The sequence below is a fragment of the Acomys minous genome (assembly GCF_964271855.1).
Source record: "Acomys minous genome assembly, chromosome: 11".
Lineage (NCBI taxonomy): Eukaryota > Metazoa > Chordata > Mammalia > Rodentia > Muridae > Acomys > Acomys minous.
Window position 1 is genome coordinate 6,537,456 of NC_140492.1, and position 25,175 is coordinate 6,562,630.

At 47.8% G+C, this 25,175-nt stretch overlaps 1 protein-coding gene and 1 long non-coding RNA gene across 2 annotated transcripts in view; one reads left to right on the forward strand and one right to left on the reverse strand.

Annotated features, from left to right (window-relative positions):
* LOC311608364 overlaps positions 1–4,440 on the reverse strand; it is a 56,509-nt gene extending 52,069 nt beyond the window's left edge. The window contains exons 1-2 of the long non-coding RNA XR_014782930.1: positions 4,302–4,440; positions 349–582 (exon numbers count right to left, since the gene is read on the reverse strand). This is a non-coding gene — a long non-coding RNA (uncharacterized lncRNA). The remainder of the gene's footprint in view (positions 1–348; positions 583–4,301) is intronic.
* Positions 4,441–13,348: 8,908 nt separating this feature from the next.
* On the forward strand, positions 13,349–19,651 carry ATP5PO (ATP synthase peripheral stalk subunit OSCP). Its single transcript, XM_084802503.1, has 7 exons — positions 13,349–13,504; positions 14,501–14,551; positions 15,927–16,037; positions 17,327–17,456; positions 18,231–18,343; positions 19,166–19,252; positions 19,477–19,651. The coding sequence occupies exons 1-7, from the start codon at positions 13,466–13,468 to the stop codon at positions 19,588–19,590; spliced, it is 645 nt and encodes a 214-aa protein (XP_084658629.1). The 5' UTR covers positions 13,349–13,465; the 3' UTR covers positions 19,591–19,651.
* The last annotated feature ends 5,524 nt before the right edge of the window (positions 19,652–25,175 follow it).

The following is a 25,175-nucleotide window of genomic DNA, read 5'->3' on the forward strand; positions in this document are numbered from 1 at the left end:
GAAAAATTAAAAGCCCAGCTATAGATTTTCATCTTGAATCATTTAATGTAACCTTTCAATTGTACTAAGACTTGGGTGCGGGGTGGAACAGTAGATTCTGGATTTTGTTTGCTTTGAGTGCTAAGGGTCAAAGTCAGGGCGTCACACAGTCTTTCAAGTGTCACAGCACTGCCTGACTCCCGCCCCATCCTTCTCCGGTACCCACCCCCACTCCCTGACCTGGAGAAGAAAGTCTTAGGGATAAGAGCTTTATCACCAAGAAAAACAAACTTGCCAAGTTCCTACTATGTGCCACCAAGAGTCCTATCCTCTTTCCCACTGTGACTGAAGAAAAAAAAAAAATAGTACCTTAATGGAGACCAGCGAGATGGCTCAGCAGTTAAGTGCTTTTCTTAGTCAACATCCGTTCTGTTGCTATGAGGAGATGTGACCATGTCGACTTGTGAAGGAGAGCATTTGATTAGGGCTAGATGAAGCTAAGAGGCTTCATCCACTTAGTCCATGGTGGGAAGCATAGCGGCATGCAGGCAGACACGGATCTGGAGACGGAGCTGAAGGGTCTTCATCAGGACCCACAGGCACCTGGAAGAGAGAGAGCCCAGCCTCAGTGGCACACTTCCTCCAACCATGCCACGGCTGCCCCAACGAGGCCACACCTCCTAATCTTTCTAAGTAGTGCCACTTCCTGATGACTAAGCATTCAAATACATGAGCCTATGGGGGGCGGACCAGAGCTCCTGCCAGAGGACCCGAGGTCAGTTCCCAACACCCAAGTAGGGTACCTCACAATCACGTGTAACCTGGAGCTCCAGGGATCTGATGTTTCATCATCCTGGCTTCCTTGGGTACCTGCAGTCATGTACTTATGCACACACACACACACACACACACACACACACACACACACACGAGAGAGAGAGACAGAGACAGAGACAGAGAGAGAATTCAGCGTTCTGGGGGTGATATATAAATGTTCTAGAATTAGAGAGAAGTGGTCGAATAGCCCTGAGAATATATATTTTTAAAACTCAACTGGTGTCAGGCATAGTAACCCACACCTTTAACCCAAGCACTGGGAAGGCAGAGGCACGCAGATCTCTGCGAGTTTGAAACCAGCCCTGTCAACATACTGAGACTCTGTCTTAAAAAACACAAAACAAAAACAAAAAAACAAAACAAAACAAAAAAACCCTCAAAATTCACTTTAAGAGAGTATACAGGGGAGGGGGATTGTGACCCAGTGGTAGCACACTTAACCCAGCATGCACTGCACACCTCCTCTGCATTTCAGCCCCAAGCACTGAGGGGGGGGGGGAACTTACATAAATTTTATTATACATTAATTATATCTCAATAAAATAGACAAGTTGAGATGATATTAATGTATCAGGATATGTTTTTAAATGTCTAAACATTCGTGGGGATTGGGGAGACATGTGCTACTGAGCAAGCCAGGCATTGCTTTTCCCTGCACTGCTAGCAAAGCCCGGAAGTTCTCCCTGGCTGACCTCCACTGCCAGATTCAAGCCTCAGAGCCCTGGCTTCCCTGGGTCAGCAGACACCCCAGGCCACAGACTTCTGTGGCAGCTCTAACTGCTCTGCCCTAAGGATATTTCTCGACAACACTGCCTGGCTTTCCAGAAACGTGCTTTGGAAATTCGCTGCCGGCTGTGTTTTATGCATTCTGTGCGGTGTTTGTACCTTTGTGTGAGGCTGAGACCATGAAGGGCACAGTTTCGGAAGGTTGAGGTTAAATAACAAGTTGGCATCAGAAAACGGAGTGTTGAGCAGCCAAGTCACCAGCAGCCTGGCTCTGGTCAATATTCTGGTATCTAAAGAAACCACACAGCCAGAGCTTGCACAGTGGCCCCTGGTGGGGCTGGCACCAGGTCAGGCCTTGGGGTCTTGAGCACAAAAACTGATGCCTTTAAGACTCCACTTCCTCATCTATAGAATAGGGAAGGCTTTGGGATGCTGATATGAGTAAATGAATCTGAAGTGACAGTTCTTAGAGCCTGGAGGATGCTGGGGGCTTGCTGGTGAGCCACATGGTGTAGCCAATCAGACAGCTCTGGGTCTGGTGTACCTTCCTGTCTCAAACACATACACACACACACACACACACACACACACACACACACACACACACACACACACAGCAGGAACTCCCTAGGTCCGGTCAACTCCTTCACCAGAGCTGTCCGAAGGGGACCACATTCAGACACCCCTTGAGGTGTCTCTGTAAACTGCAGAGAAACACGCTTCACCTTTTTGCCTTACTTAGAGTCACTACTGCTGTGATGAAACACCATGACCAAAGCAAGTTGGGGAGAAACGGGTTTGGTTTGTCTTGCTTGCTTTTCCACATCACTGTTCAACACAGAAGGATGTCAGGGCAGGAACCTGGAGGCAGGAGCTGACGCAGAGGCCGTGGAGGGGTGCTGCTCACTGGCTTGCTCAGCCTGCTTTCTCTCCACTCACAATGGGCTGGGCCATCCTCCACCAATCACTAGTTAAGAAAATGCCCTACAGGGTTGCCTGCGGCCCATCTTATGGAGAGGTATTTTAATTAAGGTTCCCTCCTCTCAGATGACTTTAACCTGTGTCAAATTGACATAAAGCTATGCAGCGCAAACGATCCTTTGTCAACTTGACACACAAACACAAATCACTATTAAGCCATAACCTTTCCTTTCTTGTTCTTCCCCCCAAGATCACACATTAATAGCAACATTACACTATCAGCATTTAAACTTTGAAAAGTCTCAGTCTTAAAACTCAAACACTTAAGCCAGGCATGGTGGCACACGCCTTTAATCCCTGCACTCAGGGAGGCAGAGGCAGTGGATCTCTGTGAGTTCAAGGTCAGCCTGGTCTACAAAGTGAGCCCAGGACAGCCGAGGCTACACAGAGAAACCCTGTCTTACAAACAACAAACAAGCAAAATAGCCAGTCTCTTTTAAAATCCAGTCTCTTAAACTCCAAAGCCTCTGAACAGTGGACTCCTGTAAAATAAAAAATAAATACTTTTTCATTTCAGGAGGGAAGAACTAGGGCAGGACTAGTTGTAATCTGAACAAAGCAAAACCAAACTCCAACAGTGTAAGTAACTCAATGTCCAATGTCAGATTCACTCAATCTCCTGGGCTCCTCCAAGGTGTTGGGTCACTTGCACCTTGGGACTGTTTATTTATTTTATTTTTTAATTTTTTTATTTTTTGGTTTTTCGAGACAGGGTTTCTCTGTGTAGCCTTAGCTGTTCTGGACTCGCTTTGTAGACCAGGCTGGCCTTGAACTCACAGCGATCTGCCTGCCTCTGCCTCCGAGTGCTGGGATTAAAGGCGTGTGCCACCACACCCGGCCCCACCTTGCTATTCTTACACTACCCAAGTTCAAATGGCAACACAAGGTACAACCTGGCCACCTCTGGACCTCAGCTCCTGGTCCCTGTGGACCACAGACCCTGAGGAAACAGTCCCCAGAAGACTTTGCCTCAGTGATGCTGGTCTCTTCTCAATCACTGCTAATTTCTTAGCCTCAGCTGACCAGCATCCATTGTCCCAGTAAAGCAAAGGTTTCACTTCGGTAGCTCTGGTATCCTCAGTCTCGGCTGATCAGAACCACAGGCTCTCCACTCAAAATATCAAATGGCCCTGGTGGCCTTTAAGTGGCTCTCAAGTGTCCCTCTGTACTTCACAAGCCAGGCCTCCAGAGACTGCCTTCAACATTCTTTTTTTTTTTTTTCCTTCGAGACAGAGTTTCTCTGTGCAATAGCCCTGGCTGTCCTGGACTCACTTTGTAGACCAGGGTGGTCTTGCACTCACAGTGATCCACCTGCCTCTGCCTCCCAAGTGCTGGGATTAAAAGTGTGCGCCACCGCTGCCCGGCTCAAAGATTTATTTATTTATTTAATGTATATGAGTGCTCATCTGCACGTATACCTGCAAGCCAGAAAAGGGCATCAGATCCCAGTATATAGATGGTTGTGAGCCACCATGTGGTTGCTGGGAATTGAACTCAGGACCTCTGGAAGAGCAGACAGTGCTCTTACCCGCTGAGCCATCTCTCCAGCCCGCTTTCAACATTCTTATCTTCCCAGTTCCTACTGATCACCCCACTGAGCTCTCAACACTCAATGGCTCTTCCAAGTCCTTCCCCAATCCTCCCCCAAAACATGGTCAGGTCTGTCGCAGCAGAGCCCCACAGTCCTAGTGCCAACTTGTCTTAGTCAGGATTTATACTCCTGCTACGAAACGCAGTAACCAAAGCAAACTGGGGTGGGAAGGGTTTGTCTGACTTACTTTTCCACATCACTGTTCTTCACAGAAGGAAGTCAGGGCAGGAACTCAAGCAGGCAGGAAGCTGGAGGCAGGAGCTGACACAGAGGCCGTGGAGGGGTGCTGCTTGCTGGCTTGCTTCCCCTGGCTTACTCAGCCTGCTTTCTTATAGATCCCAGGACCACCTGCCCAGGGATGCACCACCCACAACGGGCTGGGCCCTCCCCCATCAATCACTAATTAAGAAAATGTCCCACAGGCTTGCTTGCAGCCCAACCTCCTGAAGGCATTTTGTTCATTGAAGTTCCCTCTTCTCAGACAACTTTAGCTTGTGTCAAGTTGACACAAAACCAGCCAGCACAGGGCTGAACTTGAGAAAGTCTGTCTGGGGCCCAGCCCCTAGAGCAGTGAGCACTGAGCTTATGACTAACAAAGTAACAGTCATAGGGGAGGGGAGTAAGGGGAAAGTGGGAGGGAGGGAGGAATGGGAGGATACAAGGGATGGGATAACAATTGAGATGTGATATGAATAAATTAATAAAAAATATTTTTAAAAAAGAATAACAAAGTAATGACGAACTATAGTGGCTAACAAAAGCCAGGCGTGGAGGAAGCGGCCATGTCCACGTTCCTCCTTCGCTCCTCCTCATGGCATTCGTGAGGGGAAGCTGTTAACATCTACTGAGGAGGTTTTAAAGCATAAGCAAAGCTCCAAACTCTGGGAGCACCAGGGAAGCTGAGAGAAAGTCACTGTGTGGGGACCGCCACCAGCAGCAGCTTCTGGCTTTCCAGGATTGATTTAATAAGGCGTGTGTGTGTGTGTGTGTGTGTGTGTGTGTGTGTGTGTGTGCGCGCGCGCGTGCCTGCCTGCTTGTCTATCTGTGGGCATGCTCCTACAGAGGCCGGAGGAGGATGTCAGCTCCCCTGGAGCTGGAGTTACAGGTGGTTGTGAGCTGCCCCATGTGGGTCCTGGGAATGAACGGTTTTGCCACAGCAGCCAGCGCTCTTTCCCACCCATTTCTTCAGCCCTCTTCTGACTGAATGATGCAGGTAAACACCTAACAGTTTAACGAAAGCATCATCATATTGCATTCTGAGTATTTTAATCCTGCTGTATTTTTCTGGTTAATAATGGATTATGAATATTTTCTCAAAGAAAAATGGCAGCATACTATTTCATCCTAGATAAGCCAAGGTTTATATAATCCCTGTCCAGTTCTTAGATATCCAAACTCAATACTTAATTAAAAAAAAAAACCTGTAGAGTTGATCCTAATCCATCTGCCTTGCGTAGACATCTGTACTTTTTCAAAGTTCCATGGTGTATTTTCAATCAGAAGACCAGACTGACTGATGACTACTGTGAAAGATTACTTCTGGAATATTCTCAAGAAACCTTTATGGTTAGAGCATAAAAAAAAAAAACACTCAGGCTCCAAGAGCATCAGAGAATCAGTTCCAAGGTGAACATCAGTGCCACAAATCCTAGGAGGGGAAACACTGATCCTCCTGTCACTGTCACGAGTGGACCAGTTTGATTCAGTGCCAGCAAGATGGTCCAGACTTCATTTGTGATAAACAGCCACTCTGAGCACTGTGCAGTGATGATTTGCCAAAGGGGGTGCTTTATTTTTTATAGTATTTTTCTCTTTCATTGCTTCCATTGGTTGCCAAGATATGACAGGAGCTGCTGCCTGCCTGGGCTACAGAGGAAGACGTCCTAAAAATCAGGGATGGTTCATTCCGATGGTAGACAAGCGTCTATGCAGTATCTCTTTCTTGGTAGGGTTTTTTGTCTGTTTTGGGGTTTTTTGTTTTTTGTTTTTGTTTTTTTTTTTTTTTTGTTCATTTCATTTTGTTTTTTGAAACAGGGTTTTTCTGTCCTGTAACTCACAGAGATCTTCCTGTCTCTGCCTTCTAGGTGCTAGGATTAAAGGTGTGTGCCACCCTCGCCAGGCCTACCTCTTAATGGTAGGACAAAGGAAAGGTGAGAGAGAATGAGGATGTGTAGTGTGTTGTATATGTGTGTACATGCACATGTATGTACAAGTGTGTGTGGAGACCATAGATCAATGTTGGGTATCCTCCTTCACGTGTGTAGTGTGTGTGTGTGTGTGTGTGTGTGTGTGTGTGTGTGTGTGCGTGTATTCAAGACAGGGTTTCTCTGTGTAGCCTTGGCTGTCCTGGGCTTGCTTTGTAGACCAGGTTGGTCTCGAACTCATAGCCATCCACCTGCCTCTGCCTCTCTGAGTGCTGGGATTGCAGGCGTGCGCCACTGCACCATGCTGTGAGACAGGGTCTCTCACTGAATCTGGAGCTCATCCCATTTTTGCAAGGCTTGGCAGTCAGCGAGTTCCCAAGGCCCGCTGTCTCAGCCTCCACGGTCCTCAGCTTTGAGTGTGACAGTAAGACAGCACACATTCATGTTGGGGTGGGACACAAAAAAAAAAGAAAAAGAAGAGATAGAAAAGCCCCTCTGTGCAGAGGTGAACGTAACACTGGGAGCCTTGCTGCCTCCTGTTAGGATAGCTCCACACAAGGAATCTGAGGCACAGACATTGCTTAAGGCACAGAAGTGGTGAGGCACACAGCCTAGGTTAAGCCAGCAAGAACAACCAGACCCCGGGACAGGTCTCCTCAGGCCTCTCGGTCCATTAGAAAGACCAGGTGCAAAGACGTTCCCTTATCATCCTGGCACTCCACCAACGCTGCCATTAAAACCAGGGGCCAGGGAATGTTCTGCTCTGTGACGTTCCTTTGTTTCTTCTGTCGCTACAGGCTTCCAGAATAAAATTCTCCCAAAGGTATAGCACTCCCTCTCCTGACCTAACCCCACCCCACCGCCCACCCCAACAAAGGACTATGACTTCTAAGTCTCAAACCGGATCCTTCCTGCCCAGTGAAGCAAGACCTGGGTTGCTATGGGAAGTCAGAGAGCTAAGATGGTTTCTAGGAGGTTCTGTGGCAGGCTTCAGCTGTGATGGCAAAGGCTGTGATTGGGAGCTATCTGGGTTGTTCGTCAGTCTCGCAGTGAAAAAGAGCCAGATGCTGCAGTTTGGACTCAGAAAGCGCTAGAAAAGACTGTTTGAAACATAGGGAGCTGGCGCCCCCTAGTGTCCTAGTGCGACCAGCCTCCTCGCCGTGACCTTGAGCGATGAGCAGGTGGAAGCTTCAAGGTGGGCAGGACCCTCAGGCCTAGAAGGTGAAGAGACCAAGCCAGATCCACAAGATGGTGAAACTCAAGACTCTCCCTCCGCCATCTTCCAGATCTGAGAGGTCTGAGTTTCAGAGAGAAAACCACCAAACTTTTCTAATTCTTTTTTTCAAGACAGGGTTTCTCTGTGTAGCTCTGGCTGTCCTGGACTCGCTTTGTAGACCAGGCTGGCCTCGAACTCACAGCGATCTGCCTGCCTCTGCCTCCCGACTGCTGGGATTAAAAGCATGTGCCACCACACCCAGCTACTTTTCTAATTAAAAACATTTTTTGTTGCTGTTGTTTTACATGTATGCTGGTGAGGTTGGGTGTTGCAAGTTTTTTTAATCCCAGCATTCTGGAGGCAGAGGGAGAGGCAGGTGGATCTATGTGAGCTCAAGGTCAGCCCTGTCTATAGAGCAAGTTCCAGGACAGCCAAGGCTACACAGAGAAACCCTGTTTTGAAAAATAAAAACAAACAAAAATCTTCCCCTTGGGTGTGCCAATGTGCCTGTGCGGATATGCCCATGTGAGTATGCAGGTGCCAGAAGAGTCCAGAAGAGGGCGTCAGATCCGCCCAGAGCTGGAGTTACAGGCATTTAACACCGTCCCGGGTGCTGAGAACAGAATGGGATAGCAAAAGTCTTCATGCTGAGCTGGGTCTCCAGTCTCACCACCGAACTCTAGTTAAACGACTCATTGTCCCTTTCCTCTGAGTACACCTACCCGACCTTAAGGTTAAAGAGTTTAAATTCCTGTGGCCTTAAAGAGTTTAAATTCATTCCTTCCCTTTCTTGTTTAGTTAATGCCTGCTTAGTTTCCAACATACAGTCTCTGCGAGAACTCAAGTGCAAAAGCCTCCAAGGTCGTTTGCTCTGTCTGGGGCTGTAAAGACACAGAGAGGTCATGTGTGAAAGATCTGCTCTAATACAGGCTACTACCCCGTGTCCTCAAGACACAGGTGGCTCTGGACGCGCTAAAGGGCTTGTGCACGATTCTTCAAGCAAAGAGAACACCGGAGAAGAGCTCACTCCAACAGAAGTCCATAGGTTATGCAAACACCCCCGCATCCTGTCCCTGCAGAGGACTAGAGAAAACACTCTCTACTCTTTGTCCTAACTAAATGCCACGCTTGCAATGGAATCCAGAGACAGATCCCCAGGCCAGCGGGCATGCGTGGAAACCAGGGCGTTGAAGGAACCGTGGGCACCCAGCTCATCCACCTCCAGGGAACTCAATTTGCAGCAGTTGCCTTTTGTGTCAGACACGGAAAGTGACTGGAAACCAGAGCCCAACTGTCTACTCTTTAAGGGGCAGAGAGTCAACCAGGTAGTGGGTAGATCAAAGCATCCACTGTTTTTTCCTGGTTATGCTACATGCCACATGCTTGCTGTAAAAAAGAGAGCGAGAGAGAGAGAATGTGGCTGTGCCACATGCTTATTGTAAAAAAAAAATATAGAGAATGTGCCTTGTGCGTTTTTAATGTGTGTAATTAGATCTTTTGTGTGTCATGAGATAACTTTTGTAAATCTGATTTACTTATTCAGGTTTTTTGTTTGTCACCCTGCATTACCTGAAGAGAATAGAACCTGCTATATAGAACAAATTGAGCTTGAGTTTACAGTCATCTGCCTGGCTCTGTCCACTGAGTGCTGGGATTACAGGTGCACGCCACCATCCCTACCTTGAAAGCCTCTTGTTTTGTCTTGCTTTGTTTTGTTTTGTTTTCGAGACACGGTTTCTCTGTGTGGTCTTGGGTGTCCTGGACTCGCTTTGTAGACCAGGCTGGCCTCGAATTCACAGAGGAAAGCCTTTTTAATGGCTGTATAATATACCATTCCAAAACAGCCATTACCATATACTTGGGTATGTTTCTTTCTTTCTTTTTTTTTTTTTCATTTTTCTTTTCTTTTCTTTTTTTTCTATTTTTAAATGAATGCACTAATGAATTAGGACATGAACCTTCATCTGGGTCTCTGGTAATGAACTATATAAATTGTTCCTGAAAGTCTAGTCTTTTCATCTGAATACTATAATTTCAAAATGTCTCTTTCTGAATTAAAGAGCGAGTCACTTGATTTTAAGACATATTGCAGGGACTGGCACTTGCCTTGAAAGCCTGCTGACCTGAGTTTGATCCTCAGGACACATAGAAAGGTGGAGGGATGGGACAGACTGCACAAAGGTGTCCTCTGACATCACACAAACCCCATGGCAAGTGCATTCCGTGCACACATCGTAAACAACAAGCACAGCACAGACACGCACCACTGAAGGTCTTGTGATGCCATGCGCCTGTTTTCACTAACTGCCTCTGTGCAGAAGACAAAATGGTGATCAATGTTTGTCTTGAACTGGAAGGCAGCATAAAACAAAACAGATAAGGTCTTGGATGCCTGGGTTTTGCTCCCACAATAGACCTGCCCTTGAGCAAGTCTGTTTTATTCTATTGGCCTTGACTGTGATGTAACTAATTTTTAAACAATCTAAGTCTGTTTTGCCACCCATAAAATACATGTATACTAGGCTCACCTACACCCGAGAGTCGTCCTAAGACTCCAAATGCATGCAAACCTGGAAATTCAAACAACCATAAACTACCATGGCTGAGCTATGCCAGAGCTGGAGTGGAATAAACAATGCAAAATTAGTAGATGGCACCTTCTCGCTTCAGGGCAACTAACAAGAATATTTTAAAAATCCAATGCAGTGGAAGAATGGGGAAATAGTAGGACCCACAGGGTCCTGGAAACCTACAAGAAAAACTTTATGACAGGCAGATCTGGGTCCTGGGGTCCTCCTCAAACTAAGGCACCAGCCAAGGAGAAATAGGCAGTAAACTTCGAACCCCTACCAAGACCTAGCCGACGAACATGATATTCTCCACCGTTGAGTGGAGAGTGAGATCTGACTCTCAAACAAACTCTGGTGCCCCTTTTCTGACCACGTCCCCTGAGTGGGGAGGCCTGGCGGCACTCAGAGGAAGGATAGCAAGTTACCAAGAAGAGACTCGATACTCTAAGAGCATATATAGGGGGAGGAGGTCTCCCTCAATCACAGACAGAGGGGAGGGGAGAAGGGGGGAAGTGGGAGGGAGGGAAGAATGGGAGGAAACAGGGGAAGGGCTAACAATCAAGATGTAATATGAACAAATTAATTTAAAAAATATTTAATATGTAAAAAAAAATCCAATGCAGTAGATGGTCTAGAATTTCCCAAGTGCATTTGAGCCCAGAACTTTTCACTTGTTTGTTTTGTTTTGTTTTGTTGTTTTTCAAGACAGAGTTTCTCTGTGTAGCCTTGGCTATCTTGGACTCACTTTGTAGACCAGAGGCTGGCCTCAAACTCAGAGACCCACCTGCCTCTGCCTCCTGAGTGCTGGGATTAGGGCGAGCACCGCTACCACCCAGCTGGAACTTTTCAGTTCTATTACATGTACTGATACCCAAATTGCTTATATGTTGCATGAACCTATACTTCAGGAAATACAGTGTATGGCTTAATTTTACATAGAGTGTATGGTTTGATTTTACATAGAGTATAAGGTTTGTATCCTGGTCTGGTTTCTTTTACTATGATAAGACACAGAAGTGGTGATGGAGCACACCTTTAAACCCAGCACTTGGGAGGCAGAGGCTGGCGGATCCCTGAGTTCGAGGCCAGCCTGGTCTACAGAACTAGTTCAAGGACAGCCAGAGCAACAGTTCATCATAGAGAGAAGTCAGCAAGAGAGCTCAAGGCAGAACAGAAAGGCAGGACCTGAAGTACAGATACATGTTTGCTGGCTTGCTGCATGGCTTGCTCAGCCTGCTTTCATATACAACCCAAGGACCACCTGCCCTTGCACCTGCCGCCATCAATGGGCTGAGCCCTCCCACAGTCATTAATTAAGACAATGGTCCACGGACTTGCCAGCATGCCAACATGAGAACAGCAATTTCTCAGCTGGAGTCCTTTCTTCCCAGGTGTCTCCAGTTCGTATCAAGTTGACAACAGCCAGCACAGCCTGTGAAGGCAGGCAGGTTGAGATATATCTAATCTATATCGAGATGATAGAGCTATACAGGTATCTATAGATGCAGATGGATAGATACAGATGAGATACAGATATAGATATAGCTATATCCCTTGCTGTTCCTTGGGGTATAAAACAGCTGTCTACACATGAGAGGGTCAGGAAGATGTGCTCAGTACTGAACCAGCTCATCATTCGGCTCATTTTAAAATAGCCTCTAAAAATAATGTGCAGCAAGGGTGTAAACCGAAGTGAGAGGGTAAACTGGAGAGAGACAGCTTCGTGATGTGCCCATGTGCTCACGCGCACCTGCCAAGCTGTGCAGTGCTGAGGTTCCACTTTGCACATTATCCAAAATATGAAAAAGGTATGTCTAACGATACCCAGATATATAGACTTTTTTTAAAAGGAACAAAATAAGTATAAATTATGTGGATTACATTGAAAAGTCATAGAATAATTAAGTTACAGAATCAGAATGGATTATTCTGCAGCTACATTTATTATGATGTGGCAATGTAGAAATTTGCTTATACAAAATACACCAATGAGGCTGGAGAGATGGCTCCATGCTTAAGGGCACTGGCCGCTCCTGCAGAGGACCTGTGCTCAGCTCCAGCACCACATGGCAGCTCACGGCTGCCTCTAACTACAACTCTAAGGGGCTCAGTGTCCTTTTCTGTACTCTAAGGCAGCAGGCAAACACCCGATGGACATAAATGTATGCAGGCAAACACTCATACACCTAAAACAATTTTAAAAGAATGTATTCACAACTCATATGTAATTCTGTATCCCTTTTCCCTCATAATAAGGAGAAAGGCAAGATACTAATTGTGAATCTGTGTGTATAAAAAGCACAAACACAAAATAAAGAACTCTATCAATTGTTCTATGTATTCAAGCTATCTTGATTTTCCTCACGCAGGGTAAGGCGTGTTCAGTACTATAATAACAATTTTATAGTTAAGAAAATTGAGGCACAGAGACATGGGGTGATTATGATTCAAGCCTGGACAGTCTGCAGCCTAAAAATATTTCGGTAAACGGTTGACAGCCGGGGCCTCAGAGTGGTTGAAAAGAAGGGACTGCATTCTCCTGCTTCTCTCCAATTAAAAAAAAAAAGGTGACGATGATGATGGTAAAAATATTATACTCAGCCAACATGGTGGCACACGCCTGTAATCGCAGTACGGGGGAGGCAGAGGCAGGCGGAGCTCTGTGAGTTCCAGGCTAGCCTGGTCTACAAAGTGAGTCCAGGGCGAAACAAAACAAAAACAAAGAAAAGAACTCTTAAAACCTCAGAGGAGCAAAGCAACTAAAATATATCTCTATACCTAATCTGAGCGGAAAGCTTTTTGTTTGGTTTGCTTCATTTTAAACTTAGGACAGAACCCCATGTTGCAGCCAGGAACCTTGTCGTTGGATTTTGACCGTTTTTGCTGTGGAAGAGAAAATTAAGAGCTGTGTTAGAAATGAGTTGGTTTTATGAATGTAGAAAAACTGGCCAAGCCTCGTGCTGGTTTTTAACTTTCTACATCATGTTTGACTGAAACTTGATTTTAGTTCTGGTCTTACTCTGTCCTACCCTGAAATGCACTCACTGTCAAAATACAGAAAAATACAGAAAACTGTATCAGGCCCTGTGAGGTACACTTGTGTGTTTCATTTTTACTTGTTTAAGTAAAGCATGAAGCATTGAGACAGAAGCACACTTTATCAGGGTTCTAGAAGGGAAAAGGATGTTGACGATGCGTGTGCAAAGAATCTAAATGTAAACCTTAATTTCAGGTTTAATTTTCATATCTCGCTCGGGTTCAAGAGTCCCGCGCGGACAACTACTCCTATGGACTACAACTCCCAGCATGCAACCCAGGCGCCCTAGCACGTGATGCGTACATTTCCCAGGAAGCCGAGCCGTCACGCCGGCGCGCGCGTGCGCTCTGGCGCTACTTGGGTTTGACCTACAGCCGCCCGGGAATGATGGCTGCCCCAGCAATGTCCGGGCTGTCCCGACAGGTAGAAGCTGGCGGGCGGGTCCCTCCTGGGGTGGCCGGTTCCAGGCGCCCTGCGCCGCGTGTGAGACTGTGGCTGAGGGGTCAGGCCGCCCACTAGTGTCAATGGGGCCTGGCGACTGGGGCAGCATGGGGCGGATCCGCGTTTCGTCCCCGTGGGGAGTGGGCACGGGGTTGCAATGTCTTGACCTTGACATCCTGGGCTCACTGGGCAGAGGAGCAGCCGGCAAAGGCGTGGGAGAGAGGGTTAGGGAAAGCCATCTTGGTAAACCTGTCAGGATTCGCCGCCAGTAAGTGGTGCTGAGATTAGAACCCGTCAAGTTCAACAGAATCTGCAACTGAGCGGAAAAAATACGCACGTGCCTGGATCATCTTTCATGATGATTTTCATTTGCAGCACGGATAATTTTTACCAAGGCGTTAGAAGGCTTTTTAATCTTTAATAATCTGGTACATTCCAGAACTAGAAGTAGATGGCGGTGACCTATGCCCTTGCTGTGCTCTCCGGGCTTCTCCCTTGAGAGACGCAATGCCATCCTCTTAAGACCTGAAGCCCCGTGCTAGAGAATTCATCCTTGGTCTTAGATAGCATTTTAATTCAAGTATATTTGCTTGAATCATGACGGGGAACCCTCTCACCTTTATTGAAGTGTTTCTCAAAGGCGATATGAGTATAAACCCTCTACTTTCATAAAAACATTCTTCTCAAAGGTGGTAAATTTCTTAATTTTTTTGAAAAATCGAACTTTGGGAGGTAAGCATTTTCTTTCAACTACCCAGCAAGGACGGTGGTGGGAAGGCCTGTTCTGAAGCGATTTAAAATGATTCTCAATAAGAAATTTATTTACAGGTAATAAAGAGCAGTTCCCACTCATATAACCGCCATGGTGACTTAAAGGAATATGTGCAACTATTCATTTAGATTATTTTAACATATTGCTCAGCTAATGCACAGATCCTTCATACAACCCTGTCTGACGTATTTTCTTTTGTTCTAAAGGTGCGGAGCTTCAGTACGTCTGTGGCCAGGCCCTTCTCCAAGCTCGTGAGGGTATGTTAATGTACATTCTTTTGTGGCTGGAAAGCAGATGAGAGTGTGAGATGAACAGAAATACAGTTAGGTGTCTAATGGCTAACATTTTGCCTGCAAGATTAGCAGTTCCCGGGAGGATACAAGGGATGGGATAACCATTGAGATGTAACAAGAATAAATTAATTTAAAAAATTATTTAAAAAAAAAAAAGATTAGCAGTTCCCAGATGAGTTTCTGGGATAGAGGGGGATGGCGTTGGGAGCCTGTTATATGGTGGGCCTGTTCCTAGCCTGTAATGGTTTTAGAAATGTTTGGGGCCAGCAACAGGGCTCAGCAGGTAAAGACTCGTGATGGCCTGAGAGTCTTCGGTTCAGTCCCTGGACCCCATATGGTGGACAGAGAGACCTGCAAATTATATCCTATTCTCTGTTTTCTGTTCTCCACACATGCGTGTGCATGCGCACACCGTGTGTGTATAAAGGAATCTTGAATTGGTTTTCCTAGTAATCCTCTGTAGACGAGCGTTTTCTTTTTACGGAGAAAATAGTTCTCACAAAAGAGAAAGTAAAGAGCCCGCCTAGTTGTTACAGGACTTATTTATGTAGCTCCTTGTTGCTTCTTGGCTCTGGCAGCTGCGAGGTATGTTTGCAGGCGCCACCTATCCCCCCCCACCCCAAACAAAATGATCACTGACTGGGGTCACCAGGCACCAGTATGGCAGCTGACTGGTGCAGACAGCTCCCGCCCTCCAGCCCTGTTAACCCAGTGCAGACTGCAGCATGGCTGCACGTGCTTGTGTGAGTTCATATTACTTTATTACTAGTTCACGTGTGGCAGAAGTCATTGGACTTTCTTAGCTTACAGGTCTAAGATATCCGGGGCTGTCATGTGCTCCCCATAACAGGCCAGTCAGCTGCGTTTATCCTCTCCTTGGAAAATAGCAGAACAGAATGCTTTAAGAAAATATTAGGTGGCACTCACAGGACTGCACTCCAGCCTTCTTAACGGCACCATGTTCCTTAAGACCTCTGTGAATGGAGCCATTTTGTTCCTTCTGAGAACTTCCTGAAATACCATAGGAGTGATAGGGAGAGTGTGCGCTTGTGCACTGCTTACAGGCTGCTCTCCTGCATTGTTTATTGTTACTGTGCCCATCGTCCACAGTCGCAGGTGGGGAGAGCTGGAGGGGACGCTGGATGCCACCGTCTCTGCCCCTCCAAGGGTAGAGAGGGCCCTGGCCACGGCCATGGCCCTGGTTTGTGAATCCTCATTTAGCACTGTCATTGGTGAGGTAGTTAAGTGGTTTGGCAGTAGGAAGTGTGGTCTTCAAATTATAACTAATTCAATTGCTGACTCAGCTGTCTCGCCCCCCCCCCCCCCTCCGTGTCCCCAGCCGCCTGTTCAGATCTATGGCATCGAAGGCCGCTATGCCACTGCCCTTTACTCTGCGGCATCAAAACAGAATAAGCTGGATCAAGTGGAGAAGGAGCTGCTGCGAGTGGGGGTAAGTCCCCCTGCCCTGCCCCCTGCCCCGCCCCCTGCCCCGCCCCCTGCCCCGCCCCTGCTGCGCCCGCCCCTGCACCTCTGCCATCTGTTGTTCTGCTGTGCGCTCCTATGGGGTATAAGCTATAAAAGAGAAGCCGCAATATATTAGCATTGTGGATTCAAGTTTTCCAGCTAGAAAATAAAATCGAAATATGATTTAAGAATGCTTGCCATTTTAGAAGAGAATTTAAAGATGGAGTTTGTGTTTATAAGCCTAGACTAATGAAAATGTCTTTTGAATATATTTTCCCTTTACTAAAATCTTCATGAAAATTTCTTCAGAAACTTTTCCTGGGCTTTGTTTTGTTTTGTTGTTGTTGTTGTTGTTGTTTAATTGCATTTCCTTATTCACTGGGAGTTGGGGAGTGTTGGGCGTTCACAGTGCAAGCGCAGGGCTCAGGGTCCTCTCCCGCTACACTGTGAGTGCTAGGGTTCACACTGGGCCAGCAGCCTTGGCAGCAAGCGCCTCTGCCCACTGGGCCATCTGGCCATTCCTGGGTCTTTCTAATTACCTTGTCTCCAAGATGTGAAGCAAGAGTGGCTGGCATCGCGTTGAGACAGAACTGACAGGGCCAAGGCCACCTAGGAAAGGAGGCCTCTCTGCATTTTCTTCTGAAACCCAAAGAAAAGAGGGCCCTTGTGAATTAGTAGAAACCCAAGTGTAAATTAGGTCAGAGACTGTCCGCTTCCATTTCCTATGGGGTCGCTGCCCCTCAGGCTGTAGGGCTCCCCTAAAGGAGGGGAGTATATAGTCAGTAGAGAAAAGGGGGCTCTTCTCAGTTATATTTTAAGAATATCGTGTGTTTTCAGCCACACAGGCTAAAACTGTGGTCTGTGCTAGTAGATGACAGCCCAGGGGCCGCTCAGGGGCTCTGGGGGAGGAGGGCCCAGCCAGGGTCTTTGAGACAGAGAGGCACAAAGGCCTTAGTGTACTTGGGGGTGTTGTGGTGAGGGAGACGGGGCTCACCAAGTTACATGTCACTCATGGCAGGGTGTGTGCTGAGACTCTGGCTGCATTTTGTTTTGTTATTTAGAGACAGGGTTTCTCTGTGTAGCCTTGGCTGTCCTAGACTTGCTTTGTAGACCAGGCTGGCCTCAAATTCCCAGCCATCCACCTGCCTCTGCCTCCCAAGTTCTAGGATTACAGGCATGCACCACCTTGCCTGGTTTTCAAAGACTGTCTTTAATCCCATGTAAAGTCAAGAACAAAAAGTGTGTAGCAGCCGGGATTGTGTGTGTGCTTTTCAGCAACTCCTGAAGGATCCCAAGGTGTCTCTTGCTGTCCTGAATCCCTACATCAAGCGCTCCATCAAAGTGAAGAGCCTAAAGGACATCACAGCCAAGGAGAGGTTCTCTCCCCTGACGGCCAACCTCATGCGTGAGTGTGGGAGCGTTCCCTTAGGAACCTGTGCTTGCTTCTCTTAGTTTATTTCTTCACTGTCACACAAATAGTTGAGGCTCTATTATATTTGTTTAGTACTGAGCTTCACACCATAAGAACTGAGCAGTTATTATTCTATGCTTAACCCTCCACGCTAATCTGGCTTCCTCCCAGCCTACATACATCCCAGCGATCCGAGTGCTTTGTGGCTTTCCTGCTCCAGCTCCTCTCCTGATGTCCCCTGGACCTCTTCGCTGAGTCCCCTCCTTCCTCCTCTAACTCCTCCTCCCCTGGCTGGCAGGAAGCCCGGCCCTAGTGTCTCCACTGCTCAGTGCCTGTAAGCTGCTTTATTGGCATAGCAGCGGACAACTGGGGAGCAGTGTTCATACAGCATTGAGACAGGATTCTAAGGACAAGGATTGCAGCCAGATAAGGGAGTTACAGGCATCAGCATTTGAATTTCACAACAACCTTAAGCCTACACTTTCTAGTTGGATTTTCTTACCTGTTTTGGGGGCGGGGGGTACGTGGAACCTGGTACCCCAGGAAGTCAAAAGAGAGCATCCGATCCCTGGAACTGGAGTTGTGGGTGTTTGGGAGCCGCCATGTGGGTGCTAGGAACCCTGGACTCCGCAGGAGCACCGTGTGCTCAGTCAGTGGCCATCTCCAGACCTCATCCGTATTCTTAAAGGGCTTTGAGTATGGTGTTTTGAGACTGAATGTTGACATTGCTCTGGGTCTGACTCAGTGAGTTTCCTGTCACTTTCCCAGATGTACTTGCTGAAAACGGTCGTCTCAGCAACACCCAGGGAGTCATCTCGGCCTTTTCTACCATCATGAGTGTTCACCGTGGAGAAGTGCCGTGCACAGTGACCACAGCGTCTGTACGTAGCAAGCCCTTGCTGCTGCCCTGGGGGCTGTAGCTTGTCACTTGTGAGGCTTCTGTGACACTCCACTCAGAAGGCCCAGTATATATCTTATTAGAGATTTATCTTAGGGAGCTGGGCTGCATTTAAAAGTGTTTATGAAATAGTGGTTTAGGTCCTGTTACAGCCTGAATTCTTAAATGCCATATTGAGTTCTAGAAGGGGGCATTTAACCTGTGTGTTGGTGTGCACAGGCTCTTTGGCCCACTGGGATACAATGCGGTAGCTAGCTGCCATTTCTTGGCGCTGCCATCTGCTGGGACCTTGTAATGTGTCACCACTGTCAGGATGGTGTAAAGTTGAAGTGTAGCTTTCCATGGTCAAGGAACTGCAGCCTGGCTCTGCAGAATGGGCTCAGGGCCTGTTCCCAGAAAGCACCTCTCCTTACACATTGTGTACCCTCCCCCAGTGAATTTATCATCTTCCTGGGGATACAGTTCAGCCAAAACTGGAAACCCGTTTGATGCGTAAACAGGAGTAGATGTTGCAGCGTGCAGCCCCCTGGCCTTGTCCAGAGTGTAGTTCAGTGTCTGCTGGAGCTTTCCGGGGCACAAGGGGGTTCTTGTGTGGCCTTGCCCTGGGCCTGGAACCAGTGCATTGGAAGGTACTTTGTGGCACAACCACTTCCTACCCGCACCACACACACACACACACACACACACACATACACGTGCGCGCGTCAGGCAGGAGTCACGGGCCTGCCCACTATAGTGTGTCCCTCTTCTTTAACTGTGGGTGCTGTGTTGTGCGCTGTGTGAAGGATGGTTGGTTCTTTTTCAGCCTCTAAACGAAGCTGTTCTCTCCGAGTTAAAGACTGTGCTGAAGAGCTTCCTGGGTCCAAAGCAGATCCTGAAGCTGGAGGTTAAGGTGGGTTTGGATGATGGTGGTTGTTCCCGTGCGTTGTGACCGCGCTGGGGCCGCGGAGAACATGGGTGCTGCCTGTTAGCGCAGAGGCGGCCTTAGAGGACGTGGCCCCGTCTGTGCTGTGGGTGCCTGGCTCTTCTAGTCAGCCACCTCAGGCACTCTTTCCGTCCACCCACCTGATTAGAGAGGGCTGTGTCTTCACATTTGCGTCCTGCTTTCTCTCCTAGGCTGACCCGTCCATCATGGGTGGGATGATTGTCCGAGTCGGGGAGAAGTATGTCGATATGTCCACAAAGACCAAGATCCAGAAGCTCAGCCAGGCCATGCGTGAGATGCTCTGAGAGGCCGGCGCCTGCACGAGCTCTCGTCCTCGAGCAACAATAAAATGCTTCCTGAACAGAGGACCTGAAGTTTCTTGTCCTTTAAGGGGCAGTGCCGGGTTTTCATCCTCCTGTTGAGGGTTAGAAAGTCCCTTGGGCTGGAGGATTTGGTTTGTATGTGTTAATTCTGAGGAATTCATTGATTAAATTGACATTGTGCCTCATATGCAGTCTAGCAATGCCTACCAAGATCTCACGTCTGCGGGGTGCCTGAGAACTGGTCCCAGCCAGTCCTGAAGGCTCTCCGTCTAGACATAAAGCCCTAACTGTAGGCTGCTCTGACTCGAAGGCCACCTTGTGCTCCTCTGACATAACCTAGCAGTCTTGTGATGTGCTCAGCATCCTGGTGCCACCTCCATCTCCTTGTTTTCCTGTGACAGGTGGCACACCTTGGCCACTGCTGGAGCCAGCAGCCAGGCTAACACACAGGTCAAGATGGCCCTGACATGCTCCCAGACCACCTAGAGCCAAATATCCCCCACAGACTCATCCCTAAGCTGGCCCCTGAGGCTGCTAGGGAAGTCAGAGCTCTCTGGGCGACCAGCAGCTCCTCCTTGACCACTCCCAAGAGTCTGCCTAAGAGACTGACTACTGCGGAGGGCTCCACAGAGTCCCTCAGGAAGAGGCAGAAAGTGCAGCTAGGCAGCCCTAGAGGACAGGGACAGGCCATGGTTCCACTCCCTACACGCTATGGCTGGTGCCCTTCGCCTGCCCACCAGACCCCACCAGGACTCAGCTTTCCCAGAAGCCAAGAATGCCAAGGCCAATAGCAGGTCTGCCTCACTGGTGAGCCTGAGACTGCAGCTAGTGGCTCAGCCTTCTTCCTGTGAAGCTCACAAGATGCTGGCATACTTCAGGGCTTGCCTCCTGACGTTGCCAGAGATGGCCCCAGAGTCTCGCCTGCAGTAGTGCGCCGTGGAGTGAGTCCAACAGCCCGGAACTCTGTAGACAAGGCTGGCCGTGAGTGTGAGGCAGCCTCGATTGCGCCTCTCAAGTGCTGAGACAGGCATGCACCACCACGCCCAACTTACGTGCTTCCTAACACTTAAAGCTTGGTGCGGTGGTGCATCCTGTAATACCAGCACTCACAAGACCAAAGCAGGAACATCCTGAATTTTGAGGTCAGCCCGGGATACATATCAAGACACTATCTTAAAAAGCAGAACAAAATTCCACAATTCAGGATGAAGAGCCATAGGTGGGGAAGAACACATTGCTCTCCCAAGGGCCCTCAGTTCTTACCCAGTGCCCAAATCAGGCGGCTCGCGAACACCTGAAACTCCAGCTCTGGGAAGGTCCGACACTCCAGCCTCTGCAGCTAAAATGCAGCGTATGAACATACCTGCCCCCTCCATCACATAACAAAGATAACACATTTAAAAAATATAAATCAAGATGGCAGCATTTTGAAACTTAAAACAAATTAGGGTAAATGAACACAGAGCCAAACGCCCAAGACCTATACAGCCCTCAACAACCAAGCTGTGTGAAACAGCTCATGAGAAAGCAAGCGAACAAAATTGGAAGGTTTTGTGAGTTGTGCAACTGAACAGTCCTTGTGTAAGGGGCACATCTATTAACTGCTAAGTAGTGTACAAGTAACACACCCGCAAGAATGTGGCACAAGAAGGGCATCACAAGTTTAGCACTGCAGCCCCCTGTGCATGCCTGTAACATCAGCCTTGGGCTGTGAGGCAGGGGCATCAGGAGTTCAAGGCCAACCTGGTGTGACCCTACCCAAAAAGCAAGAGACGAGAAGATCATCGTGCTGTGGGTTTGTTTGTACTCTGGGGGGCTTGCTACGTTGACCTTTGACCTCCTCAGCTGTGCTCAGCTGTTCTCATCTTTCACGATGTGGAATTCCTCACGCTATGCTCAGACCGCTCAGCACAGGGCGTCTCTACACAGCCAACCATCTGAGGACGGCACAGGGGCGCAGAGAAGTGGTGGCTGCCTTGTTTCGTTTTGTTTAGATTTATTTTTGCATCAGTTTTCTTGTACAACAACAACCTCATCTCTGGGAAATAGACACAGGAAGAGACCCCTGTCTCAGGGTTGTCAGCGCCCTGTGTGTCTGCGCAGCGGAGGCAGAAAGAGATCAAGACATGGAGGTGAGGTCACTGTCCCTGTTTTATCCCTGAACTATGGTTTAAACCACACAGGTCAAAACGACCAAAGAACCGTGGGAGGAGATTGTCCTTCCTAGGGGCTGTGCGGCTGGTTGGTTCCTACGGATCCTGCCCTGGGACAAGGAAGGTAGACAGTGCCCTGTCACCTCTATCTGAATGGGCAGAGTAACACTTCACACAGTGATGTGCCAAAGGAGTGTTCTGACATTTGGAGAGGGGGGACCCACATTTTAAACAAATGGAAAAGAAGCAGTGTAGCCCTGCTTCAGCTAACCTTAGACAAATGTGGAATTCTGTAATTTATAATAATGTAATAATATTTTAGAATTCCATTAATGTTATAACGCAGACACTATAATCTCCCTTTTATGAGAAATGCTGTCATTCAGCAACAAGTACGTATTACAATGAACAGGACATTCATCAGGGGGGTGGCCTAGTTCTGCCACTGGGCAGGGCTGTGAAGGAGCCGCATGCCACCAGCCACCAGCCTCGTGGCCCGCTACAAAGATCACAAGGCGGGGGCTAGAGAGATGGCTCAGCAGTTAAGAGCACTGAGGTCACAAGTTCAATTCCCAGCAACCACATGGTGGCTCACAACCATCTATAATGTGATTCGATGCCCTCTACTGGCCTGCAGATATACATGGAGGCAGAGCACTGTGTACATAATAAATAAATAAATACATAAATAAATAGATCACAGGGCTGGCCAACTTCACCAACACCATGGGCGAGGGGCAATAAATAAATAAATAAATAGATAAATAAATAAATAAATAAATAAATAAATAGAAAAAATAGATCACAGGGCTGGCCAACTTCACCAATACCATGGGCGAGGGGCCATAAATAAATAAATAAATCACAGGGCTGGCCAACTTCACCAACACTGTGGGCAAGAGGCCATAGATAGATAGATAGATAGATAGATAGATAGATAGATAGATAGATGACAGGGCTGGCCAACCTCACCAACACCGTGGGAGGGGGGCCCTAAATGCTCCCTTTGCTCATCTGCAGATTTAGAACACCAAGGACAAGGAACAGATATCTGGCCAGTTTATCCTCACAGCCTTTGGCCACCGCAGCCCTGAAAGCATCATTCCAGGAGAAAGGGGACAGAGTCTCTGAGGACAGAGAAGCCAGAATTTCCATGGTTCTACACGCTGGTCTGATATGGCCCTGCTAGGCTGCATCTTGGCAAAGACATCTAACTGGCCTCATCTTTGCGATTAGAGGCGGTTACAGAACACACTGCTAGCCTTTGCAGAGTCCAAGAGGCATCCTGCAGTCAAGCTGCCCACATCTCTGCAGTCAAGACATCACTTGGACCCCAGCATCCACCAGTGCTACAGTCAGCACTATAAAGAGGCACACATGATTGAAAGAAGTGCTGGCCCAACACTCACATGCCTGTGTATCCTTCAGTCCATGTGCCTTAGATGTAACTTACTCAAGTTACCAATAACCAGCTCTCAATTGAGAGACATTTCTGAACAGCTCGGTATGGCTGGACTAGGGGCTAAAGTTAAGTCGCTTGTGATGCTCTCCTGGGGAGCGGGGGGTTGAGGGGAGCTAGACACTGGGTATCATGAACCCTCCCTGGGTCACCTGAAGCAATATTCAGCATGGTCAAGTATAAAAGGGCCATGCTTAGAAGCAGCCTGGATTTCTGGTATTTTTCTGGGAAAGGGGTGGACTAGGAAAGGCAGGCCTCCTGCCTCAGCACAGGCCTCCAGGAAGCTGCAGGCTACCATGTTCACCGTGCCTGCAAACAGCTGGGCTTGAAAACCCCGTCTCAGCCGCGTCACCCGCAAAATGGTGAGAGAGGGCGAAGCCAGTGTGTGGCCTCCCTGAATGCTCCTGAATTCTCCGACCACGCCACATTCCTGACTAGAGCTCACAGTCTGTGGTACCAGGTCAGATGGAAGGTGAGCTGTTTCGCTCACTCTTCCAAGCCTGAGGTCAGTATAACATGGCCTCATCGTGGCTACTGTATCAGTATAACATGGCCTCATCACGGCTACTGCGTCAGTATAACATGACCTCATCACGGCTACTGCATCAGTATAACATGACCTCATCACGGCTACTGCATCAGTGTAACATGACCTCATCGTGGCTACTGCGTCAGTGTAACATGACCTCATCGTGGCTACTGCGTCAGTGTAACATGACCTCATCGTGGCTACTGCGTCAGTGTAACATGACCTCATCGTGGCTACTGCGTCAGTGTAACATGACCTCATCGTGGCTACTGCGTCAGTGTAACATGACCTCATCGTGGCTACTGCGTCAGTGTAACATGACCTCATCGTGGCTACTGCGTCAGTGTAACATGACCTCATCGTGGCTACTGCGTCAGTATAACATGACCTCATCGTGGCTACTGCGTCAGTATAACATGACCTCATCGTGGCTACTGCGTCAGTGTAACATGACCTCATCGTGGCTACTGTGTCCCTTCCATTTTATCATGGCTCCATGCATCTCATTTGACACCATATCCCCTGCAAGGCAGAAAAAAAAAATTCACACTTTTGAATTCCTAAACGTTAAAACTTGGATTTGTTTTTTAATAAAATTTAGTTGGGCTGAACCCAAGTGATCTATCTGATCAAGCATTTCTACTCCTGGAATATGTTTTTAAGGGTTTTTTTTTCTATAGTTTATGCACTTAAATTAGATTCCTAAAATACTCTCATATACACACAGAAAAATAACCTCTCCATGAGAAATCACATTTTACAATAACAAGTTAAATATTCAGACAAGAGAATCTGTTAAGCTTACGCAACATTGAACAGCATAACCTCTTACATACTGTATATACACATAAGCGTCATTCCCAAAAAACATACAGCAGAGATTTCATGATGAGCCACACACAGAGCACAGTCTTTTCACATTATGTGGTAGATGTCTGTCTTTTGTCCTTGTTGGAAACTGCATAAAATCCAGAAACCCAGGAGCTGTGGGCTGGCTATCAGACGCAGGACATTTTGTGGAGGTTTTTTACCTCTGTACAGGAGTGGACACACCCATGTTCACCATCGACACGTGTGATGAGCTAAGACAGTACAACACAGGCAAATGGTAGCCTGCTCCCCTGCGTGCGCAGAGCCATGCAGAGGGAGGAGGAGGAGGACGCAGACTTCAGCTTGTGGGCTGCCGGGGACCAGAGCTGAGCCTGACCTCTCAGCTCCAAGATGCTTGGGGCCAGTCGAATGCATGTCTAACCACTGAGTATCATTAACAGGGATCTTTCAAAAAAGTTCTGACAGTGATATTCAGCAAGTAACACTTTAAGAATGTTGATCGATGAAGTGTATCCCAAAATATTCACTAAAATGGATGCTGACACACTAGCAGGCAGATGTCTCTGGGGAGCAGGGCCCGTGGAAACAATCTACT

Coding starts and splice junctions, on each gene's coding strand:
- ATP5PO (XM_084802503.1), top strand. CDS start 13,466: ATGATGGCTGCCCCAGCAATGTCCGGGCTGTCCCGACAG. Junction 14,552..15,926: donor CCTTCTCCAAGCTCGTGAGG/GTATGTTAATGT, acceptor CCGTGTCCCCAG/CCGCCTGTTCAGATCTATGG. Junction 17,457..18,230: donor CCTGACGGCCAACCTCATGC/GTGAGTGTGGGA, acceptor TCACTTTCCCAG/ATGTACTTGCTGAAAACGGT.